The sequence below is a fragment of the Ictidomys tridecemlineatus genome, chromosome 9 (genome assembly GCF_052094955.1).
Source record: "Ictidomys tridecemlineatus isolate mIctTri1 chromosome 9, mIctTri1.hap1, whole genome shotgun sequence".
NCBI lineage: Eukaryota > Metazoa > Chordata > Mammalia > Rodentia > Sciuridae > Ictidomys > Ictidomys tridecemlineatus.
In genome coordinates, this window is record NC_135485.1 from 148,540,507 (window position 1) to 148,566,941 (window position 26,435).

At 34.7% G+C, this 26,435-nt stretch overlaps 1 protein-coding gene across 1 annotated transcript; it reads right to left on the reverse strand.

Moving 5' to 3' along the window:
* Positions 1 to 236: 236 nt before the first annotated feature.
* Positions 237 to 26,435, reverse strand: LOC101956634 (uncharacterized). The gene is made up of 3 exons (XM_013365711.4): positions 26,278 to 26,435; positions 17,011 to 17,137; positions 237 to 9,628 (listed from the first exon to the last, which is right to left on the reverse strand). Exons 1-3 carry the CDS (start codon positions 26,278 to 26,280, stop codon positions 8,418 to 8,420), a joined length of 1,341 nt encoding a protein of 446 aa, XP_013221165.1. The 5' UTR covers positions 26,281 to 26,435; the 3' UTR covers positions 237 to 8,417.

Genomic DNA, 26,435 nt, shown 5'->3' on the forward strand with positions numbered 1-26,435 from the left:
GTAGAGATCAGGAATTATGAGATCTACAGGCAAGATAAGAAGAAAAGATCAGGTGCAGGCCCCAAAGGATATCTTTGGGGTGCAATCTTCCAACAAGGACTGGAAAGTGCTATACCCCACCTCCAAGACCAACCCTCCCTCCCTGATAACCTTCACCATCCTGAGGGTGAAGATACCAGCAACCAGCAGACAACCCCTCTCACTGGATACGAAGGGAAGCAGGAAAGATACAAAACTCCAATAGAAAAAAAATCTTTATTTTTTTTTCAGGATTTTTCTTCTTTTTTTTCTTTCCTCTCTCTCTTTTTTGCCCAAATACTTTTCATGGATTAGGTTACTGAGGACTGTGATGTCAGAATAGTATATTACAGTTGTGTTGTATATTCTTTTATATCTTATTTTTATATTTTTTATATTTCTTAATTTTTGTTTGTTTGGGTTTTTTTTGGGGGGGGGTACTCTTTCTATTATCTTCCCACTTACCTGTCTTCCCCAAATCACTTTCTCTCTTTTCTCCTGCTAACAGCCAACTTCTTTCAATTCCTTTTTCATGCTTCCTAAAATCTAGTACCTCTGTATCTTCACCTCCCACTATCTTACCATCTTATCCTACACCCCACCCCCAGTTCTCTCTTTGTCCACCATCAGAAACTGTAGACCCTTGGGCTGGGGTTGTAGCTCAGTGATAGAGTGTTTGCCTTGAACATGTGAGGCACTGGGTTTGATCCTAAGCACCACATAGAAAGAAAGAAAAAGAAAGAAGAAAGAAAGAAAGAAGAAAGGAAGAAAGAAAGAAAGATATTGTGTCTATCTACAACTTAAAAAAATTAAAAAAAATTTTAAAAAAACCTATAGACCCTTTTGCAAACCTACTGTTTATATTGTAGATAATAAGTGAACTCACCATTTCTGTATATTGTAACAAAAACATAAATGTCTTAATAGGAGCTATTTGGTTTAAGGCTGTGTATTGTTTGAATTGGGATCTGTTAATATTGACCTGCCCCTTAAAGGACAAGTACTGAAACCCTACAGGGACAGTATAAATCTATAGGGTAAAAACTTTAACACCTAAGATCCACAGTGCTAGAAGGGAAGACACAAGACCAACATGGAAAAAAAAAAAAAAAAGGAAGAAAGTACCCCAAACAAACCAAGATACTACATTATTAGAATCCATGGCCAGCACAGAAGAAGAAATGTCAGAGAAGGAGTTCAGGGTGTACGTGATTAAAATGTTCCTTGAATTAAAGAATGATATAAGAGTGCAAATACAGGCATTAAAGATCATTTTGATAAAGAGCTACATAAGCAATATAGAAGCAAGGCATTACATTAATATGGAGATAGAGATTCTGAAAAACAAAACAAAACAAACAGAAATCCTTGAAATGAAGAAAACATAAACCAAATTAAAAACTCAATAGAAATCATCACCAACAGATTAAATCAGTCAGAAGACAGAACCTCAGACAATGAAGACAAAGTATATAATCCTTAAAATAAAGTCAACCACACAGTGAAAATGGCAAAAAACCATAAGCAGAACATTCAAGAATTATGGGATATCATAAAAAGACCAAATTTGAAATTATTGGAATAGAGAAAGGCATAGACTTACAAACCAAAAACAATCTATTCAATGAAATAACAATCTATTCAATGAAAAATTTCTGACTAAAAATTTTTCCAAACATGATGAATAAATTGGAAAATCAAATACAAGAGACTTAAAGAACACCAAATGTGCAAAATCACAACAGATCTACACAAAGTCACATTATAATGAAAATGCCCAGCATACAGAATAAGGAGAAAATTTTAAAAGCCGCAAGAGAAAGGAATCAGATTACATATAGGGGAAAACCAATTATAATCTTTGCAGAGTTTTCAAGCCAGACCCCGAAAGCTAGAAGATCCTGAAACAACATATACCAAGCTCTGAAAGAAAATGGATGCCAATGAAGAATCTTATATCCAATAAAATTAAGCTTTAGATTTGATGATTAAATAAAAACATTCCATGATATACAAAAGTTAAAAGAATTTACAACTAGAGAGCCTGCACTACAGAACATCTGTGGCAAAATATTTCATGAGGAGGAAATAAAAAAAAGAAAATCAACAAAGGGAGGTATTACACTAAAGAAAAAAATCAATCAAATGAGAAATCAAGTTAAATTAAAATACAAAAATGACCAGGAACACAAACTAGGTCTCAATAAAAACCCTGAATGTTAATGGCCTAAACTTATCAATCAAGAGACATATACTGGCAGATTGGATTTAAAAAAAAAAAAAAGACCCAACAATATGCTGTCTTCAAGAGACTCATCTCATAAGAAAAGAAATCCAGACTGAAGATGAAAGGTTGGGACAAAACATACCACTCACATGGACTGTGTAAGCAAGCAGGGGTTTCCATCCTCATATCAAATAAAGTAGATGTCAAGCCAAAGTTACCCAAAAGGGATAAAGAAGGTCATTTCATATGGCTTAAAGAAACTATCCATCAAAAAGACATAACAATTATAAGTATATGTGCCCCAAACAATGGGGCATCTACATTCATCAAACAAACTCTTCTCAATTTCAAGAGTCAAACAGACCACAACACAACAATACTGGGTGACTTTAACATACCTCTTTCACCACTGGATAGGTCTTCAAGACAAAAGCTAAACAAAAAAAGTATAGAACTCAATAATACAACCAATAACTTAGACATAACAGATATATAGAATATTTTATCCATAAATGAGTGAATATACTTGCTTTTCAACAGCACATAGATCCTTCTCGAAAATAGACCACATATTATGCCACAAAGCAACTCTTAGCAAATACAAAAACATAGGGATAGTACCCAGCATTCTATCAGATCATAATGTAATGAAATTACAAATCAACAAAACAAACAAACAATAGAAGCTACTCCAACACCTGGAGACTAAATAATATGTAATTAAATGAAGAATGGGTTGCAGAAGACATCAAAGAGAAGATTAAAAAATTCCTAGAGATAAATAAGAACAATGATATAACATATCAAAATCTTTGGGACACTATGAAGGCAGTAGTAAGAGGAAAGTTCATTAAGTAGTAAGAGGAAAGTTCATTAAGTTTATTCCTTAAAAGAAGAAAAATATCAACAAACAAATCACCTAACATTACACCTCAAAGCCCTAGAAAAAGAATAAAACAACACCCAAAGCAATAAAAGACAGGGGATAATTAAAATCAAGGTTGAAATCAATGAAATTGAAACAAAAGAAACAATTTTTAAAAATTGACAAAATGAAAAGTTGGTTCTTTGAAAAAATAAGTAAAATTTATAAACCCTCAGCCATGCTAATGAATAGAAGGAGAAAACTCAAATTACTAAAACCTGTGATACAAAAGAAAATATCATGACAGATACTACAGAAATTCAGAAGATAATTAGAAATTATTTAAAAAATTTGTACTCCAGTAAAATAGAAAATATTGAAGACATCAACAAATTTCTAGAGTCATATGATTTACATAAACTAAATCAGGACATTATACACAAGTTAAATCAGTTTCAAGCAATGATATAGAAGATGCCATCAAAAGCCTACCAACCAAGAAAAGCCCAAGACTAGATGGATTCAGAGCTGAGTTCTACAAGACCTTCAGAGAAGAACTAATACTAATACTCCTCAAATTATTCCATGAAATAGAAAAAAGAGAGAACACTTCCAAACTCATTCTATGAGGTCAATATCACCAGTTCTAAAACCAGGCAAAAACATATCAAGGAAAGAAAACTTCAGATTAATATCTCTTATGAACACAGATGCAAAAATTCTCAATAAAATTCTGGCAAATTGAAAGCAAAAACATATTAGCAAGATAGTACACCACTATCAAGTGGGGTTCATCCCTGGGATTAAAGCTTGATTCAACATATGAAAATCAATAAATGTAATTTATGACATCAATGGACTTAAAGACAAGAATTGTAATGATCATCTCAATAGATGCAGAAAAAGCATTCAACAAAATACAGCACTGCTTCACTTTCAAAACACTAGAAAAAATAAAATAATAAGAACGTATCTCAATATTGTAAAAGCTATCTATGCTAAGCCTAAGGCCAACATCATTCTAAATGGAGAAAGATTGAAAGCATTCCCTCTAAAAACTGGAACAAGGCAGGGATGCCCTTTTCTACCACCTCTATTTAACATAGTTCTTGAAACTCTAGCCAGAGGAATTAGTCAGATGAAAGAAATTAAAGGATATGGATAGGAAAAGAAGCAAACTATCACTATTTGCCAATGATATGATTCTAATAGGATTTGAAAAATTCCACCAGAAAACTTCTAGAACTAATAAATGAATTTAGCAAAATAGCAGGATATAAAATTAAGATCCATAAAAAATGCATTTATATACACCAGTAACAAATCCACTGAAAGAGAAACTAGAAAAACTACCCCATTTATAATAGCCTCAAAACAAACAAAACCCGGGGAATCAATTTAACGAAAGAGGTAAATGATGTTTATAATGAAAATTACAGAATGCTAAAGAAAAAAAATTAAAGAAGACCTTAGAACATAGAAAGATCTCCCTTGTTCTTGAACAGGCAGAATTAATATTGTCAAAATGACCATACCACCAAAAGCACTATACAAACTTAATGCAATTTCAATCAAAATCCCAATGACATTCCTTATAGAAATAGAAAAAGCAATCATGAAATTCATCTGGAAAAATAAGAGACCCAGAATAGTCAAAGAAATCCTTAACAAGAAAAGTGAAGAAGTGAGGCAGGTGGCATCACAATACCATTCGTTAAACTATATTACAGTGCAGTAGTAAGAAAAACAGCATGTAATCACACCAAAATAGACTTGTAAATCAATGGTACAGAACAGAGGACACAGAGACAAATCCACATAAATACAGTTATCTCACACTAGACAAAGGTGCCAAAAACATATATTGGGGAAAAGATAGCCTCTTCAACAATCAGTGCTGGGAAAACTGGAAATCCATATGCAGCAAAATGAAATTAAACCTCTATCTCTCACCATGCACAAAACTCAACTCAAAGTGGATCAAAGACCTAGAATTAGGTCAGAGACCCTGTGTCTTATAGAAGAAAAAGTAGGCCCAAATCTTTATCATGCCAGATTAGGCCACTACTTCCTTACAAGACTCCTAAAGCACTAGAAATAAAATCAAGAATCAATAAATGGAATGAATTCAAACTGAAAATCTTCTTCTAGCAAAGAAAACAATCAGTGAGGTGAACAGAAAGCTTACAGAATGAGAGCAATTTCTTACCACTTGCACATCAGATAGAGAACTAATATCCAGGATATATAAAGAACATAAAAATCTTAACACTAAAAAACAAATGAACCAATCAATAAATGGACTAAAGAACTGAACAGATACTTCTCAAAAGATGATATACAATTGATTAACAAATATATTTTAAAAAGTTCAACATCTCTAGCAATTAGAGAAATGAAAATCAAAACTACTCTAAGATTTTCCCTCACTCCAGCCAGAATGGCAGCTATTAAGAATACAAAGAACAAATAGTGTTGGTGAGGATGTGGGGGTAAAGGCACATTCATACATTGCTGGTGGGACTGCAAATTGGTGCAACCAATATGAAAAGCAATATGGAGAATCTTTGGAAAACTGGGAATGAAACCACCATTTGGCCCAGCTAGCATACTCCTTAGTTTATACCCAAAGGACTTAAAAATAGCATACTACAGGGAGGTAGCCACATCAAGTGTTTATAGCAGCACAATTCACAATAGCTAAATTGTGGGACTAACCCAGATGTCATTCAATAGATGAGTGGATAAAGAAATTGTGGTATATATACACAGTGGAATATTATTTAGCATTAAAAGAGAATAAAATCATGGCATTTGCAGGTAAATGGATGGAGAATGTCATGCTAAGTAAAGTAAACCAATCTCAAAAAAACCACAGGCCAAATGTTTTCTCTGATAAGTGTATGCTGATCCATAATGGGGATGGGAGAGCATGGGAGAAATGGAGGAAGTTCAAATGGGGCAAAGGGGAAGGAGGGGAAGGGGGGGCATGGGGATAGAAAAGATGGTGGAATGAGATGGAGATCATTACCCCAGATACTTGTATAAAGACACGAATGATGTGACTCTACTTTGTACACAACCAGAGAAATGAAAAATTGTACTCCATTTGTGTACTAAGAACTGAAATGCATTCTGCTGTTATGGATAACAAATTTGAACAAACAAATAAATTAATAAATTTTTAAAAAATTACACACACATTATTACTATTTCCACAGTTCTCTTGCCCAGAAAAGTTATAATTAGATTGCAATGTTTTATATCCAAGTTAATTTAAATGAAATCAAAGTTTGTGGGTGTTTTGTTGACCCACAGTGCTAACACATGGAGGAAGTATAGGATAATTTTTGTGTGTTTTTGGTGTTCATTTGAATCAAATTTTGTGTTTCTGTGTGGAGACATGTGCTACTGTACCTGTAAGACCTAAAAAGGGACAGGTTTAGTTTACAATATAAGGACTGAGATGTACAGATGTACTGGGAAAGCATGCCATATACTATCTATCCTACAATCTGTAATAGCCCTTATATATTATAAAGTAGAATAAAAGAGGTCTCTAAAATCAAAAGATACCTAATAAAATAAATTGTAGGAGTTTAAAATGTCTATGTAATTTTAAACTTTTTTTCTGGTCATATTTCCTTGTGGGGTGTCCAAGACTAAACAGGTGGTCCTATTCTGGGCTGTTTTTCTAAATTTTTGGAGGCCAGTCAGGAGTTACTCTTATTTAGTTTATGAGGAATGCTTGTCTTCCTCAGTCTTTTTTCTCTACCGAACATGCCAAGAGCCATGATAGGCCAGTTTCTTGTTGACCACAGGATTTCCCATGCAAGCACTGAGAATCTCTCTCTCTTCAATGACTCCTCTAAACAAAATATGCACTGTAGGATCCTAGTCTCTGGGGTGTTCATAATTCACCTGATTGGGAGATTTTATGACTTTCCAGAGATGCCCAGCCTTTAGGAGTACTGTCATTCTATAAGGTAAGATATTAATATTGTAATTCAAAATATAAAGATCTAGGGCTCATTTTCATATCTCAATATCATTCTTATAACTCTCTTAATATCTCCACAAACACAAACAGAAAAACTATAACAATTTGATTTATGCAAATTATATTTCCCAAATAAGTTTGATTAATGTGTTAAATAATTAAGAGATGTTACAGTACTATTTTCCCAATAGTATGTCTGCTACATAAATCCCTTAGTCAAGTGGAAAACTGTGATATCTTTGAGATAATGACATGATTCAATACATGACAGTGTTAACATATTAACATTCACTTATATTCATTAACATGTTGCATACATAGTGTGAATATAGGTAAAAATGCACTGTAAACTGGCCATGGTGGTCCGTGCCTGTAACCCAAGCACATTGGCAAGCTGAGGAAAAATTTTCACAAGTTCAAAGTCAGCCTTAGCAACTTAATGAGGTTTTAGGCAACTTAGCAGACCCTGCTTCAAAATTTAAAAGGGCCAGGGGGGAAGACTGGGAATGTGGCTCAGTGGTTAAGCATCCTTTAATTTAACCCACAGTACAATAAATAAAGTTTAAAACATTAAAATTTAATGTAAAGCCTCTTATAATTGTTTCTTATAATTTTTTTTCCAGTATTCAAAAGTACAAATATTCAGTAATCTTTGATTTATAAGAAATGTGTATCCTTTCAAAGATGAGCTATTTGCATTCTGGATGTATAATATTTACAATGATTTTCTTATTTCTCCATATCTCCTAATAATAATTAATAAATTTTAAGCAAATGTTGAAGCCAGTTGCTCATTTTCTATATTTAAATGATTTTCTCTTTTACTGACTCTCAAATATATCAAGTTATGAGGTATGGATAAGGACTTTACTATACTTCTTTTATACTTGTCAAGTTTTTTTATTGTAAATATTTTGCTGTTATATACAACACATATTTTGGACAAATGCTGTTTAACCTTCACTACAGGTATAAGGTTTCAGATGTTCAATAAATTTGAAATTTAAATAAAGGCTTGGGAACATTATTTAACTTTTTAAGATTGCTAAGCACTATGAATTCTCCAAAGTTCAATAGTGTCTGAGCAATGGCTATGAGTTTTAAAACAATTTTTTCCACTCATACTCTCTCCTACTAGTATGTTTTCTCAGGTGCTGAGTAAGGGGTGACCAACTGTTAGAGACATTTTTACATTGTCACAGTTTTTCATTTGACTAATTTTTCTCTGCTGCAATTGCTCTGGTGTGGAATAAATTTTGACCCACCCTTGAAGAAACGGCATAATGTTATCATTTGTAGATCTCATCTCAAATATGAATTCTCTGATGTCTAGTAAGGTTTGATGGATGATTAAAAGTTTTGCCACATTCTTTGCATTTGTAAGCCTCTCCAATATGAATTCTGCTGTGGTAATTAAGGGCTGATTTTTGACTATAAACTTTGCCACATTCTTCACATTTGTAGGGCTTCTCTCCAGTATGAATTCTGCTGTGATAAATAAGGCTAGTTTTTCGATTAAAAGCTTTGCCACATACTTTGCATTGATAGGGCTTCTCTCCACTATGAATTCTCTGATGGCGAACAAGGCTTGATTTTTTGCTAAAACCTTTGTCACATTCTGTACATTTGTAGGGCTGCTCTCCAGTATGAAGTCTGCTGTGGCAAACAAGGCTTGATTTTTCATTAAAAGCTTTGTCACATTCTGTACATTTGTAGGGCTTCTCTCCAGTATGAATCCTCAGGTGGGGAATTAGGTATGCTTTTTTAATAAAATCTTTGCCACATTCTTTACATTTGTAGGGATTCTCACCAGTATGAATTTTGCTGTGGTAAGTAAGGTTTGATTTGTCATTAAAAGCTTTGTCACATTCTTTACATTTGTAGGGCTTCTCTCCAGTATGAATTCTGCTGTGGCGAATAAAGCTACTTTTTCGATTAAAAGCTTTGTCACATACTTTGCATTGGTAGGGATTCTCTCCAGTATGAATTCGCTGGTGGCGAATAAGTCTTGATTTTTTACTAAAAGCTTTGTCACATTCTGTACATTTGTAGAGCTTCTCACCAGTATGAATTCTGCTATGATAAATAAGGTGCATTTTTTTAATGAAAGATTTGCTACATTCTGTACATTTGTAGGGCTTCTCTCCAGTATGAATTTTCTGGTGGTGAATAAGGTGTGTTTTTTTAATGAATGCTTTACCACATTCTTTACATTGGTAGGGCTTCTTTCCAGTGTGAATTCTCTGATGGCAAATAAGGTGAGATTTTTCATTAAAAACTTTCTCACATTCTTTAAATTTGTAGGGCTTCTCTTCAATATGAATTCTATGGTTGTGAATAAGGGCTGACTTTTGATAATATAATGTCTGATGTTCATTCTCACTTACAATTTTCCATATTTTTCTTTGTTGTGAATCGTCAAGTTCATAATTTCCATATTTTCCATTTATTACTTTTTGAAATATATGTTTTATGCCCTGTTCTTGTGAAAATTCTTGCATATAATGAGAAGCCATGCCTGAAATAAACCAATATAGAAATTATTTTACTTACTAGACTGGGATGAATATATTTTTCATAGATAAGATATGAAATTATCACAATGTAAGGAAATCAGTGGGATAGCATATTAGTAAATCGAAGGTCATCATTACTCCAGAAATATATAAGTAAAAATGTACAAACAAAAATTACCTTGTGAAAATTACTCAAACTATTGTAGAGATCATAGTATCCAAGATGAGTATATTACTAAGGAGAATAATAGAGAGAAAAAAATGTAAATTTTTCCAAATACAGCTTCTCCACAATATAGCATTGTGCAATTAGAAAAAATCCACCACCAACCTTCATTCTCAGTAGAATAAGAAAAATATAAAAGACACACAAGCATTTGTGGCTTTCTTGAAGTGTTTGAAAACTACTTTCCATCTACCATGACAGAGAGATCTGGAAATAACAGATAGATTTTGGATGATAATACCACAGTTATCCAACAAGAGCAAAGAGACTATGGACTCTTAAAAAAATAAGGACAAATTTTTTAATAAGAAAAATACACACATATGTCTAGAAAATTCTCCATGAAAACTAGTTTGGGAGGGAATAAAAACCTTACACAGCCTACATCCATATTATTTGGATGAAGCCAACATGGCACTCAAAACTAAAAAGTTGTTTTTTATGTTTTTTAATTTGTGTTATTTGCTGATTTGTTTTATTGAAAAATTCAACTTTGTGTATTTGCTAATTATATCATGGTATTTTAAGGTATATACATATAAAGCGAAATGACTAAATGAAGTGAATTACTACATGCATTATTTCATATATTTATCAGTTTTGTGCTTACAAAGTATTGCATTCATTCTATTAGTACTTACTAAGAACATAACATACTCACCATGTGATAAAAAAATACTCTTGACCTTCTTATGCCCATTCAAATAAAAATTTCTAAACTTTGACTAACAATATGCCAACACTCCACAAAACACAGTACCTGGTCACCACAATTTTACTCTGTGGATTTCTGACTTCCACATGTTAGTCAAATTTTCCTGCAACTGACTTTCTGTATCTGCCTTATTTCACTTAATGCAAAGTCCTGCATATTCATCCTATGTTCCTTTAAATGGCAAGATATTTTTATATCTAAATAGCAATGGCATATAAATACCACAATTTTACTAACTTGATCATTGATGAGATCATATCTTGAGACCATATCTTGAATATTGATGAGATCATATCTTGAGACCATATCTTGAATATTGAGAACAATGTTTTCTGTATCATGAGGTCATTCTACTTTTAATTATTTATGTGTTGTGCTTGGGATTAAGCCCAAGGGTTCTATACTACTAAACTACAACACAGCTTTTAAAATTGTTTCAGACATGATGTTCCTAAATTTCTGTGACTTGCCTCAAAATTGAAATCTTTTGCATGGCCTCCAATTAGCTATGATTACAAGCTTGTAGCACTATACTTGCCTTTTAAAATTTATTTTAAAACTATTTTCCACAAGGAATATATAATCTACTATTGTCTGTTTTTTTTTAATGGACAAATCAATTAACAATAGTACAGCACATAAAGATAAAGGAAACCGTGGTTTAATCAAAGTAACAACAACAACAACAACAACAATAACAAAAACCCCAAAACATTAGGAATTGAACATTAGGATAGTGAGAGTCATAAATTACCCAAACTACACTAAGTAAACATTGAAGGGAGATTAGATAACTAAATTTAGACAAAGATTGTTAATATAAATAAGCAGAAATTGTGAATGTGAATAATTCCTCAAGAAAAAAAAAATGTCTGAAAGAGGCATTCATGGTGTGTAAAGCTGTAATCTTAGCAATCTGGGAGAGGCTGAGCAGAAAGACCATAAGCTCAAGTCCAGTTTTAGCAACATAGTGAGATCCTGTGCAAAATTAAAAACCTATAGAATATGTAAAGGAAAGTGGTAGAGAAATTCAAGTATGCCACTATGAAAAGTGACAAGCCACAGGTTAAAGCATTAAGCAAAGTAGGAAAAACAATTATAAGAAATATAGAAAACAACTTTCAAAGTAACAGTAGCAAGTTCTTCACTTTTAAAAATTCATTTGATTATTAATGCATTATTACAAGCCACAAATCAAAAGGAAAAGCTTTACTAACAAAATTAGATCTAAAAAGGAAAAAGGAATTGCTGAATTAATTCCACAGAGTGTTGTACAAAATGGAGCATGGCCTGCTCCCTAGGGTGCTCAGGGGTGCTCTAGCCCCAGGCTAGTGAGGAGCTGGGGAGCCCAGGAAAGCCTACAGTTTCTGCCCTGCAGACCCCTGGAGCTCCCAGTGTTACTGTCCACTGGTTGGCCAAGGCTGTGAGGAATCTGAGAGCCTGTCCCCCTGCCTGGATGACCTGATAATGGCAATGATCTACAGAACCTCAGACCCAGGATCTCTGGGCTGCCAAATCTCCTGGCCCAATCCTGTCCATCCTAGGCAAAGCCAGCACTGAGAAAATGGCCACTCTGTATGGTGGGAGCATAGCATGTCAAGAAGAATGGTGGCCAACCAAATGCCTAGAGGCCATCGGGGGCTTTGAGGGCCTAAGAAGGTGAGTGGATGATGGATTCTGCAGCCAATCAGCACAGACGAGGGCTCTCAGTGACCACTCCAGGAGGGCTCCACGAGAACACAACTTGTCCTGACAAGGCAAACAAAGGCCTTATCCACCCTGGAATTGAGTGAAGCCCTGGAGCATGATGGGTGGAAGGGTGGACACCCTTGGGTATTTGGTGTTATTCAACCAAAGAGAGAAACTGTAGGGTAACATACTATATTCGATCAATTGAAAATGTCTACCACACTTCAGGTAGATTCACGGGCCTGTTGTACAAGGCCTGTGTATATAATATGAAAAAGCTGTTCTCAAACTTTTAAAACTTTTGCCACATCTGGACATTCATTTTTTTTTTTTGAGAGAGAGAGAGAGAAGAGAGATATAGATAGAATTTTTCAGTTTTTGGTGGACACAACATCTGTATTTTATTTTATGTGGTGCTGAGGATCGAGCCCAGCGCCCTGTGCATGCCAGGCAAGCGCATCACTGCTTGAGCCACATCCCCAGGCCACACATCTGGGCATTCTAAATGTAAATAGTTTGACAACATATAATAGAGTTACATAATAATGTCTTGAAAATGGCCATTTGTTTTAAAAAATCAGAAACATCTTCTGGAATTGACCTTGAAATGGAGTTTTTTTTTTTTTTTTTTTAAGAGTGAGAGAGGGGAGAGAGAGAGAGAGAGAGAGAGAGAGAGAGAGAGAGAGGAATTTTTTTAATATTTATTTCTTAGTTCTCGGCGGCACAACATCATTGTTGGTATGTGGTGCTGGGGATCGAACCCGGGCCGCACGCATGCCAGACGAGCACGCTACCGCCTGAACCACATTCCCAGCCCTGAAATGGAGTTTTTAGACCACATCTAGCAGTGGCAGTTATCCACATTTTTTTCAGTGGGTTAGAAGACATTACGAAGACTTGGACCACAAGAAGAAATTGTCCTGTGCCAGACTGGTTATATGTAAAAGAAATTTTTCATTTATTATAACCATTATTTTGTATGTGTATTTTACTCCTCATTACTAAGTACTAATTACTAATGCTAAGTACTTTTTAAAAGAAATATCTAGACTTTCTAGATGTTCTAAAGTACTTAATATATGTCAAAAGTAGAAGTGGTAAAATATAACACATTGTATAAATTTTTTTTAAAATTCATATGAAATGTTTTTTTGCGGGTGGGGAAATAGCCAAAACCCCTGTTGAGTAATACATATTGTGTGCTGATTCTCTGGAGTACCATGCCAGTGTGCTTACAGTGAGACAAGAGTAACCACTGTTCCTATGTCTGTGGGTTTTGTTTTACTGTGCTGTGTACTTAGTGTATATAAAGGACCAACAAGTCCTAATCTACATCTAGCTTTTCTAGCTGTTAAAGAGGTTGCCAGTGTATGACAAAAGTATAATTAGTAAACAAATTTTGTATGTTTTGTGTTAAAATTCTTGGGAAGAATTGTCTTCTAAAAATGTGATCATTAGAGTTCACAGGGTTGGGGAAGGGCCAGAATGATCATATTTTGAAGACATTTTCAAATTAGGACTATTGTTACATATGTGCAATTTATTCAAGACTGTCATGTATGTAGGAGACAAATTGAGTCCTTAATTGAAAAATCTAGTCTGTATAGATGTTTAGAAGTGACTGTTGTGTGTTAAATATAGAGGAAGTAAAATATTACTTCATAAGACTGAATGTTATCTCTGATATGCAGATGCTTATACACAAGAAGGTGGGCAAAAATAGAAGTTCATTTTGGATAAGAAAAGGGGAATGAAGGGAAGGGAGTGGGATGGGAATAAGAAAGAATAATGAATCAGAATTTTTCTATATTCATATATTAATACACAACCAGTGTAACTCCACATTTTGTACAACCACAAGAATGAAAAGTTATATTCCATGTATGTAAAATATGTCAAAATACATTTATCTACTATGGTATAGTTAAAAAGAACAAATAAAAATTTCAAAAAATAAAAAATAATAAATCTGAAAGAAATTTAATTGTATATAATCTACAGGGAACCCTAAATCTAAGGAAAGAAGTCGATGAAAGCAAAAAAATATGAGTGTTACATACAAAAGTGACCAAAAAAAAAAAAAAAGCTGGGATTGCCAAATTATAATACAGAAACCATTTAAAACAAGAAGTTATATGGCATAAAATATATTCTAAATTAAAAAAATTAAAAAGAGGCAAAGTAGATTATACAAAGATAAAAATAACTTTTCCCTAGAATACTGCCATGAGAATAGATATATTTTCAAGTCTTCTCAGACATTAAAAAGGTAAAATTAAAAAAAGTAAATACAGAAATAGAAAGCAACACTATAATACTAGGAGACACTAATCCCCATTTACTGTAAGAAAAAGTCAAACAAAATGGTAATCACAAAACAAAACCTTTGAAAAATACTTTAAACATATACTAAATGTTCTCAATAGCAAATAGAATATTAAACTGGATTGACCAACTGGTAAGGAATAAAACAAAGGTTAATAGGTATGAAAATAGTAAAATTATTTTGTAAATATCATAGCATAAAGTTAGAAATCAAAAGTGGAAGGGATGCTCAAAAATCTAGAAATATGTGGCAATTGCTTGAAGAATCTTGAACATGGTCTTGTTCCAGAAATGAAAGATAAAAAAAGACCTTTGTACACCTCAGTTAGCTGGAGACTTCATGTAAATATCTATCAAACTCCCATTTCCTTTTGCAAACAGAAAAACATATTCCAGAAATTTTATGGAATCTCAAGTTGTATGAAAAGCCCCCAAAATTTCAAAATATAAACAAAATTGGGAGAATGTTGTGTCATGACTTAAAAACATTATAAGTTACAATATTCAATGGGTAGTACTGACATCAAGTTAAACAGATAGGCACATTAAATTGGGAGTGTAATAATCTCTTGCATATGTAGCAAATTAAAACATTTGCATGCCATTGTTTGTTACAGTATTACCTAAAAGAGCTACCATGAGAAAGCACACCAAATATTCCTTGAAATAAGTGGATGAGGCAATTTGTAATATAGAAACTAGAGAATATTTTTCATGTTAAAAAATCCATAAATTTTTGCGAAATCTATCATCAGGATAAATCTTCAGTATATTAGGTTAACTGAAATAAGTCCCTACCAAAAAGAAAAATATGGCAGAATTCTACTTATATAAGATGCCTAAAACAAAACAAAAACAAACATACAAACAAAAACTTTCTGAACTGAAATGAGAATGGCATTACTGAGGGGAGAAGATAGAAATGAGCCTTTGTTTACATTAGAATTTATGTATTGATTTTTGAGATGTAAACTTTCTACAGATATATTACATAAAAATTTGAATTAACATTACTGAACAATATACTTGATATGGTGGACAGCAAGTTTTGTTTTGTGGTTTTGATTAAAATTTCAAACAACACATAAAATATAAAAATAATTGCAAAATATTTTAAAGCTACCTTAAAAATGTCATTATACACACAAACACACACATACACACACATGCATGTAATCCAGGTACTAGGAATTCTGAGGCAGGAAGATTGCAATTTCAAAACCATCATCAGTAATTTAGTGAGAACCTTCCTCCAAACATAAATAGAAAGGGACTGGGGCACAGCTCATTACTAGTTCATGCCTGGTTTTATCCCCATTACATTAACATATACAAAATTTACATTACTCTGTACATAGGGAGGATGAAAAACTAATTCAGATAAAATATAAATGTCATTAAAAGGGAATAATATTTATGCAAGCAAGTAAAAGCACATGTAATTTTATTGGCAATAGAAACAAGGATCATGAATATCTTAATTTCAACTTACATTGTCCTAATTTGTGAAATAATGGAAATTGCCATCTAATCATAAAAAATGGATAAAATAAAGCAGAACCAAATTATGTGAGAAAATCTACTCCACAACATAAAACCTATTCAATAAAATGGAAGAAAAAGAAAATTTAACCAACAAAATTGTATATAACCACAGATATACTATTTTACAAGCCCTTTTATATAACTACATTTTGCAACTGTGACTACAGACCCCAAAAGAGCATTCATTGAAAACCTTGATTCACTTCACAGAAAATCCATTAAAGTATTTTAGAGCTCTAATAATAAAATTTTAATAAATACATATATGAATATTATTAGAGAGACTGCTTTATAATATTAGTTTATTACAATGGTTTGACCTAAAGTTCTCCAAAAATGTGCATCAATTTCCTAGAGACCCACAAATAATGGTATATCTTTTAGACCATGCTGATCCTCATAAGCTAAGGGGAGTTTGGTGGTTAATTTGAATGTACTTGGTACATCACTGGAGAAAAAAGGAGACTTTAAAGAATTTGAAAGCATGATAAACATAGAGCATTTGTGTTCAAGAGAAATAAACCTAAGCTTCTAAAAAAATATTTTCTGGTGGATAACTTTTCCATGAACATTTGAAGTTTGACGTCCTCCTTGACATTTGGGCCTCTCAATGTGTCCAATGCTATGTGTAGGCCACAATATTTTACATCACTGAATTTGTCTAAGTACCGTTGTGTAAAGTGAAGAATATATAACTAACCAAGAAAAGAAGAGATTAAAGACTCAAAGGAATATCATTAACACTTATCTGTACCAAACAATGCCTTTTTCTTGAAAGCACAAATCTAAAACTCATTCTTGCAGAGACGTTCCCAGAAGATATTCTGCAAGGGAAGAAAATTAAATAACAATAATTAAGAATTCTGAATGGAAGTTATACATACCCAGGAAGACCATGTTTCTGTAGTTCTCTAACATTACATCTCTATATAATTTTTGCTGAGCAGGCTGCAGGCATTCCCACTCCTCTTCAGTGAAATCAATGGCCACATCCCTGAATGTCAACAGTTCCTGAAACAAGAATAGGTAAATAAATAGCACATTGACCAAATGATAATCCACAGAGTTTGTGATCTAATTAAAGTTGAGATGAGAGTTTGTAAAAAGACTCTCATGTAAGTGATGACTTTAATTAAATTTATAAAGATACTTTTAAACACAGTGATACCATTATCTACCTCTGAAGAAAAAGTGACATAAGTCCAAAAAGAGTGTATATGTTCCACTTTTATGAAATAAAATATAAAAATTCAGGCATCAACACAAGAATATACATTTGTTATTTTATATCATAATCTAAGTTGTATATATCTCTCAGATGAGAAAGTTATGATGATTAAGAAGGGGAATTCTCAATTTTAATTGCATAACCATGAATCAGAGATTTACTAAAATGCCGAATATGATTCAATAGTTCTGGGATGGAACTGAGTTTTCTGAATATGTAGCAACCTCTCTAGTGATTCCAATACCAGTGGTATAAGACAAACTTTTGAAATGCAATAAGGTAGAAAACTAAAGGAAATATTTACTTTAGTAAATATTGAATTTGAATTCAAATATTTTATGGTATTTATGTATATTATTAAAATAACAAATAGAAACAACAATCTTGTTTGAATATTTTTGTTTTTTAAATTTAAACTTATTTTTAATAGTAAAATAAAAATTGTACATATTTATGCAATAAAAATTTTGGGATACATGTATATAATATGTGATGTTTCTAACAGCATAAAATTATCTCACTCTTCAAACAATTTCATGTTTTATTTAATTTTATTGGTTCTTCTTAGTTCTACACGACAGTAGAATCCATTGTGATGAAATTATGCAAGCATGGGATATATTGTATTCTAATTAGGATCCTATTCTTGTGGGTGGGCATGATGATGGGAGAATATTGGGAGGGAGGATAGAGATAAAAGAAGGTAATGAGGATTGAAAGAGAGCAAATCAAATTGAACCTTGTATGATTTTGTCAAAATAAACACAATTAATATGTATAACTATAATGCTCTAAGAAAAAAATTCCTTTAAAAAAATTTTTTTGTAGTGGTAAGAATTAAACCTGGGTTCTTGCACAAGCAAGGCAACTTCTCTACCATGGAGTCCCATCTCCAGCACAAATGTATATTTCTAATCTTGATTATTTCTTTCTGTTAAATAATCTAATCTCACTCTTTCTTATATTTATTGTTTTATTGTTTTATACCATTATTATTATTAAAATGATTTTTTCTCATATCTTAAGTAATATCCTATTATTATAATCATCATCATCATTATTATTCTTGTTATTATTATCTTCAATACACATGCTAAGAATTCCATGTGGTCAACCACAATCTTGTACTATTTTACACATATGTCTTTTATAATTGCCTGTGTATCTAACTCAAAATCAAACCTTGTTTCCCTGATGATCAGTGTCATCAATTTCACCATGTATTCAGTACTCTGGACTTTATAGTCTCCTCAGTCTTGCAATGGCTCCAATCTACACTAGTACATAAGCCCTACTTTTGTATCTACCACACCTAGACACAAGACTGTGCTGGGAAAAACAAACAAAACCTACATCTGATATTCCTGTACTAATACAGAAGCAACTGTACAAAAGGGACAGTCACCTGCATGAGAAATGAGCCATATTGGCAATAAATAATAGAAAAATGAAACCTGACTAATAAGTAGAACATAAAGAAGATATCTAACATGTTATTTTTAGATTGTCCTTATGAATACTGTAGACATATGCTCATGACAAAAATCCAATTTAGATAGCTACCTGATCATTTTATTACCAACATCACTATTTCAAAATCCAACTCCCACAGGTTTTCCACAGTTTTATTCCAAGTTCACTATGATATCTGTAGGGATTCTGACTGTGGAAATATACAGGGAAGCATTCCTCTGGTGAGCAAACTCCTGGGGGATAACTGGCACCCTGTTTCCAACCCTTAGAATGCTCTGCAGTTACTCCCTGGAACTAGTCAGATAACTAATACATGTGCAATGCCTAGCTGCTATGGTAATGTCCTTTATGAGGAGGCTCTGTGCTAGTCTATCAGCCTTGACTTTGATCTCAAGCACTTCCTAGAAATAAAGGATCTCTCTTGTTGGACACCACAATGTTTCACTGAGCCTAAAGCTGCCAACATAACAGTAACTTTTTACAATGGATTCTCTTGAGAGCTACACAAAGCTCCTAACATTGCACATTGCAACTTATTATGTAACTGAGAGATGAGCTGCATAATGTTGCTAAGTCTGTAACCTGACTATGAACAATGTGTACTAATGAAGCCAATGACCTAAAGTCATCTATTGATATAAATAAAGCTGGCATCTAAGGTGAGCAGTTTTTGCTTTTGCCTCTGCACTTGCCTCTGCACTTCGCTTCTGTATCCATTTGCCTTCCCTACAATCATATGAAACTGATTTAACACGACCATATCTACTGTTCAATTACAAAATCAATCCTGATTTTAAAGAAAACAAATGGCTTGCATTCAATCATACTATAGATAAAATGGAAATAATAAGGATCTATAAGATATTTTGAGTAACAATAGATGATCACACTTATGAGTAACAATAGCTGATCACACTTATTTTCACCTGCTCATGGAACTCTCTCCAAAATAAATCATATTTATGGCCACAAATAAAGTCCTACCAAATAGAGAAAAGTGGAATCAATGCCTTGTATCTTATCAGATAATTATAGCCTAAAATCCACAGCAAGAAAAATTAAGCTAGTATACAATCATATGGAGATTGAATCACACACTTTTGAGTGTATGTCATAAAAACCAGGAGATAAAAATCTTAGAATCAACCAACAGAAATACAATGTACCAAAATTTCTGGGATACTCTAAAGGCAGTTCTAAAAGGAAAATGCAGTTGTGTTCCTAAATAAAATACCAGAAAGATTCAAATCAAATAATTTACATATCAGTCTCCCAGTCTTATAACAACAACAACAAATTATTCCCCAAATGAGCACAAGAATATGAACCAGAGATGAAATTAATGAAATAAAGAATAAAAGAATATAAAGGATTGATGAAAAAAACTAGTCAATTCTTTGACACAATAAACAACATGAATAAACCCTTAGACAAACAACTCAAAGAAAAGAGAAAACTCAACATAAAATTAGAGATGAAAGAGCTCACATTATCACATAAACCAATGCAATTTAGAGGATTATCAGGGAATTATTTTGAAAACTCATATTCTAATAATTGGAAAATCTAAAAGAAATGGTTAAATTTCTAGGTACCTATGACCTACCCAAAATGAACAAAGTGGATATTGAAAACCTAAAATAACAATAAAAAGCAATGTAACTGAAGCACTAATACCAAGCCTTCCAACACAAAAACTTCTGGACAAGTGAATTCAATACTGAATTCCATCAGATAATCAGAAGAAATTAACAGAATGCTTCTCAAGTTATTCCTTGATATAGAAAAATAAAAACCCTCCCAAATTTATTCTATGAAGCCAGTATCACCATGATATTATCGTTCCACTCCACAATCCCCCACCATCCGGGAAGGTGCTGGAATGCTGGTACATATGTGCTCAGATAGGACTTCAGGCAGGGGCTGAAGATAATCTGCAGGGATAGGACAGGACTTCCAGAGTCCACTGCTGATATAAGCCCATTTGACTGACCAGTGGGGATTCAGGGCTAAACTTCCCCAGAGGAAGACCCAGGCCTGCAGACACTAGAGACTACCACAGGATTCCAGGCCACAACTGCCAGTTCCCACCATAATTGGGGCAGCCAATTTCAAACAGCCTCACCCCCTGCCTCAGGATGCCACTGCACATTCTCCATTTGCTAGATTTTGAGGGGCCCAGTGTTCTCCATATAGATCTTCCAGCACCTGCAAATCAGAGCAAATCAGGTCCCCTGACATAAAAGAGGAAGCTTAGAGATGGACACCAACACTGGTGGCTCCAGAGAGAAAAGCCACGCCAGGTGGTCAGAACCTGCTCCTCTTTACTGGCTGTGTGCTGGATTGGACAATGCTTACCTAAGGGGTCCTGAGTGGACAGGGCTTACCTCTTCACATGCTCAGACTGAGCCTAGTGAGTCTTCTGAGTGACAGGAGGTGACATCAAATGCAGAAATAAATGAAGTCACAATGGCAGGTCATTGCCTGTAGCTTTTTTCTTCTGAGGTGCTGGGAATTGAAATCCATATCCTCAGGCTGCAGCTAATTGAAGTTAAGGTTTCCTTAGAGATGTGGGATCTAGCCCAGCCAGGAGGACATTTGTATTTAACCTTGCATATAAGGCCTTTCAATTTCTGGATTATATAAGTCTTGTATTATTCATGGGTGGAAATAACAAAGTGAAAATCCTGCAAAATTTCATTAACTTCCCTGCCCTGGGAAGAATCACCCTAAGGCAACAATAATCAATACTAATATGTGGTGCAAGGGTAATTAAAAAATTTTCTAGTGTTCACATAAAACAATAAACAGTAGAAATTGAGTTTAATAACATTATGAAACATAATCATTATGTAAATATTACCAATATCTGACCATAATTACTAATGAAGTATTTTGCAATTTTGCAAAATTTTCCAATTTGGCCTTAGACCCAATGGCCAGTCCATTACATTTTTTTCTTCCTATGATGAAAGCCCCTCAATAAGCAAGGGGCTTGGAATCAAGATGAATTTTGTTGCGGGGCTGGGATTGTGGCTCAGCGGCAGAGCGCTCTCCTAGCATGGGTGGGACCCGGGTTTGATCCTCAGCACCACATTAAAAAAAAAATAAAGGCATTGTGTTGTGACCATCTACACCTGAAAAATAAATATTAAGAAAAAAGATGAATTTTGTGGCCATGCATGTGGCACACACCTGTGATCCCAGCAGCTTGGGAGGCTGAGGTAGGATTGCAAGTTCAAAACTGAGCAACTTAGCAAGACCCTGTAAACTAAAGAAAATATGAAAATGTGCTAGGGATGTGCCTCGGTAGTTAAGTGCCCCTGGTTTCAATCCCAGTACAAAAACAAACTGCATCTAATTTGAAACCCAAATACCTCCACTACACCACAGGACTCATACAACTTTTCTTTTTTTCTTATTAATTTAGGAGTTGTTAGTGATATTTGTTCAAAAAAGCAGGATTTCTATGTATGAGTGTGTACATACTACTATGTAATATATACACTTATATATTGTACACTACATTTACATATACATATATATTGCTTGCTGTCTGATATATGGAATGGAATGGACCACGGCCAGCATTTGGTGGGAAAATGTCTACTTCTGGAAACTTTCTGGGTAAACTCCCTGCTCTCACACAGGGCAATATCTCTCTTTTGAACCTGAGAAGAAATATTGGTAAAGAACTGTATTCCTCACCTAAAAGAAATGCACTCAATAGACTTACCTGCACCTATGTGTGTGTGTGTGTGTGTATAAAATATGTACATATTATATGTAATATGCACATATGTAATACCTATATATAACATATCAACAAGACCTTTTCATGTACCTGATTGGTTAAGGGGCTCCCTTTCCAGGACCCAGCAGAGTCCTGGTTCCATTTGTAACAAGGACAGACAGCAGCCAGAAGTATTCTCAACCTTCCTCTACAACCAGCAAATAATAAAGGTTTCCATGTCATTTTCTAAACATAGATGAACAGTAACAGAGGCATGAAGCAGAGAAATATTTTGTCAGGAACACAAAGTAAAAAGACAAGGAGAAACACAATGAAGTTTTGCCACCTTGAACACAAGAGAATTGGAATCTGGAATTCAGACAAAGAAGATTCAACCTTTTATATTTGGGGATGTGGATGACATGGGTGTCTACAGTGAAAAGATTATTATAACCTTTTGAAAGAAAATTCATGTGAGTGGCAGATAATGGTTAAACGATTAGTATCTGCACAGTGGTTTGTCAGACGTGGGCCACAGCACACACATGTATTAGCAGCCTCCATGAAGAGCATGATTCATCTGTGTCCCCTAAAATTATTCCCATTGTAAAGATGAGAAAACACAGGTTTCTGGACATTAAATGGAAACTCAGTAGCACACAGAGAACTACCCAGAGACGGAGCCGTGTGAAATCCCTTCAAAGCTCCTCAAAGGCTGGTTTGCTCCTGATCTAGGGGATGTCAGTCTGGAGAAATATTTTCTCTCCATTTTGAAGAGAGTGCCTAGAAAAGACATCCCAGGAGCAACACAAATGTTTTTCCTTCTTTAAGGTTAAGGAACTCTTCACCAGCACAACTATCAACCCAGATTCCTTATGAGGGTAAATGCTTAGAGCTTTCAGGGTGCAAAAAAGCACACCACAGGACCAGAGTCTGACTCAGAAAAGAAATACATCCAAAAGGCTCATAACAAATTGAAAGAAAAATGAGGTAACTATTTCAAAAAATAAATATGTTCTTTGGTAGTTATCTCTAAGCACATCATTCAGTAAACAATAAAGTTTGGATGAATATTTCTAGGATTTGCCAAATCTTATCGAATATGATTTTGTAGTAAATTCCAAAATCCAGATAATAAAATGCATGATTCACTGTCAAAAACATTCAAGAAGAAAAAAAAAAAAAAAGACCTTCAAGGAAGAGGAGTGGATGTTTTAGTAAATGTGTCATTCAATAATTTATTTACTTACTAAATAATTTTGAGGAAATATATTCATTTTCCTGCAGCCATAGGGGAAGGGAGATTTTCCTTATTTATTTTTCCTGTTAGAATTTCCAAATATAAGGGCTGGGTATAGCTCAGTTGGTCGAGTACTTGCCTTGCATGCACAAAGCCCTGGGTTCAACCCTCAGTACCACAAAAAAAATAAAAATAAAAGAAAGAAAAAAAGAAAAAGAATAGAATTTCTAAAGATAAGGTCTAGAATTTTATTTGAAATAACCTCTAAATATAAAGCAGACAAGAAACATACAATATATACTCAGGGGAAGAAAAAAGGTGATTTTTTTTAAATAATTAAAAGTAAAATTATTGGTTTTTTCTTGAAATCAAACTCTATCTGCCTTGTTGGATTTATTTGCTTATTTTTGAAGCCAGAAACCACAAAAGAAATACAGGGAAGAGCCTTGAACTGCCAATTCATACAGGAGATAACCTAAGTATTCAGTAATCATAAAAAATTCAGCATCTTTAAAAATTAGAGAAATATAAAATAAAATCCCATCACAGACAAAATTAAATATTGATGAAGATGTAAAACAAATGAATACTCATTAAACTCAAGAGCAGTTTAAGTTAGTATGACCTGCTTGTGGAAACTGTATGCTACTGAATGTAACAATACTCCCCATCATAGACTTCCTGAGATCACAGCTTATGTGACCATGACAATATGTAGAACACAACAGCACGCATCTGAACACCTGAAACCCAGGGGGATGGTTCAGGAGAATGCACATCTTGGAACAGATAAATAATAACCTGTGGAAAAATGGTCACTAGGGGCCAGTCACATTTTTGGTCATAGTTATCCAGTTTAAAAAATAGTGTAAAACACCATATTTAAGTTGTATATATGCATGTGTATTTCACATGTACACATGTTTAGAAAGAAAATATGTATAACTTATGAGAAAACAAAAGTCATCACAACTACATCAGAGACTCAATTACACATCCATGTGTACATGAAAAAACTCATCATTATAAAGATGACAATTTTTCCCAAATTAACCTACAAAATATATTCCCACCAAAATTGCTATTACATATATGAATATATCACAGTAAATTCTAGCTTTATGTGTATCTATAAAGCAGTAATTTTAAAAACTATAAATAAATGGAAGAGAGGGAAGGGAAGAGGGAAAGGGGAATCACTGGGTAATGAAGTGGAGCAAATTCTATTCCATACTTGTATAATTAAGTCAAAATGAACCCAATATTATGTATAGCTATAATGCCATAACAAAAAAAATTCAACATTCTTTACTTTTAATGAAATAACTAACCAAGGCATGAAGTTCTAAAATTCATCCACAAAGTTATATATAACTTTAGCCAAGAAACTTTTCAACTATAAAAGTAAAATAAGTACTTATCATTACCTGATATTCATGTATATTATAAAACTATACTATATTACCATAATATCAAGGAATCACAATTTAGCAAAATCAATATATGAATCCATATGTATGTAAAAATATATACTTAATTGCAATAGAAAAGTCTAGATAAATCAAACCCTAACAAAGCCAATTTCAGCAGCTTAGCTAAACCGGTCTCAACAAACAAATAGGTAAATAGTACCAGGGATATATATAGCTCAGTAGTATAATATCCCGCAGTTCAACTTTCAGTAACTAAAAAAAAAAAAAAAAAAAATGAAAACGAGCTGAGGTCCCTATAGACCACAGTGAGGTCCCTATAGACACAGCTTCTCTCCTGCAGGAAAAGAACAGGTGGAGATGTGGTCATGAGGATCGTCCCACCTGTCACCAGCGCTCGTCAAGAGTCTGGGTTGCAGGCGCACACCTGCCAGACAGGATGCCCTGCGAGGATCAGAAAGGTGGCCATGGATCTCGGCCACTGTCATCTCTCCACCTAGATGGCCGGTAGGACTGGGGGCATACTGCCCCAATGGCGGGCTCAGGCTTGCAGGTTCCAGAGACGGCCGGAGTCCCGTCTGCGAGCTCCTGTCCCGCCCCAGCCGGTGCCCGGGTTCCAAGCCTCCCTCCCCAGCCTCCCTGCCCAGGCTCCAGAGACGGCCGGAGTCCCGTCTGCGAGCTCCTGTCCCGCCCCAGCCGGTGCCCGGGTTCCAAGCCTCCCTCCCCAGCCTCCCTGCCCAGGCTCCAGAGACGGCCGGAGGCCCGTCTGAGAGCTCCTGTGCCGCCCCAGCGGGTGCCCGGGTTCCAAGCCTCCCTCCCCAGCCTCCCTGCCCAGGCTCCAGAGACGGTCGGAGGCCCGTCTGCGAGCTCCTGTCCCGCCCCAGCCGGTGCCCGGGTTCCAAGCCTCCCTCCCCAGCCTCCCTGCCCAGGCTCCAGAGACGGCCGGACCCCGTCTGCGATCTCCTGTCCCGCCCCAGCCGGTGCCCGGGTTCCAAGCCTCCCTCCCCAGCCTCCCTGCCCAGGCTCCAGGTGCCACTGCACACTCACCATTTCCTGGTGCTCAGGAGCCAGGCTTGCTCCCTAAGGATCTTCAGAACCCGCACAGCAGAGCAACCCGGACTCCGAAGCTTGAGAGTGAAACTTGGAGACAAATGGCAGAAATGGCGGACTCCGGGGAGTGGGGGGGGGACCCGATTGCGGAAGCC

Coding starts and splice junctions, on each gene's coding strand:
- LOC101956634 (XM_013365711.4), bottom strand. Junction 9,629..17,010: donor CAGAAACATGGTCTTCCTGG/GTATGTATAACT, acceptor GGTTTATTTCAG/GCATGGCTTCTCATTATATG.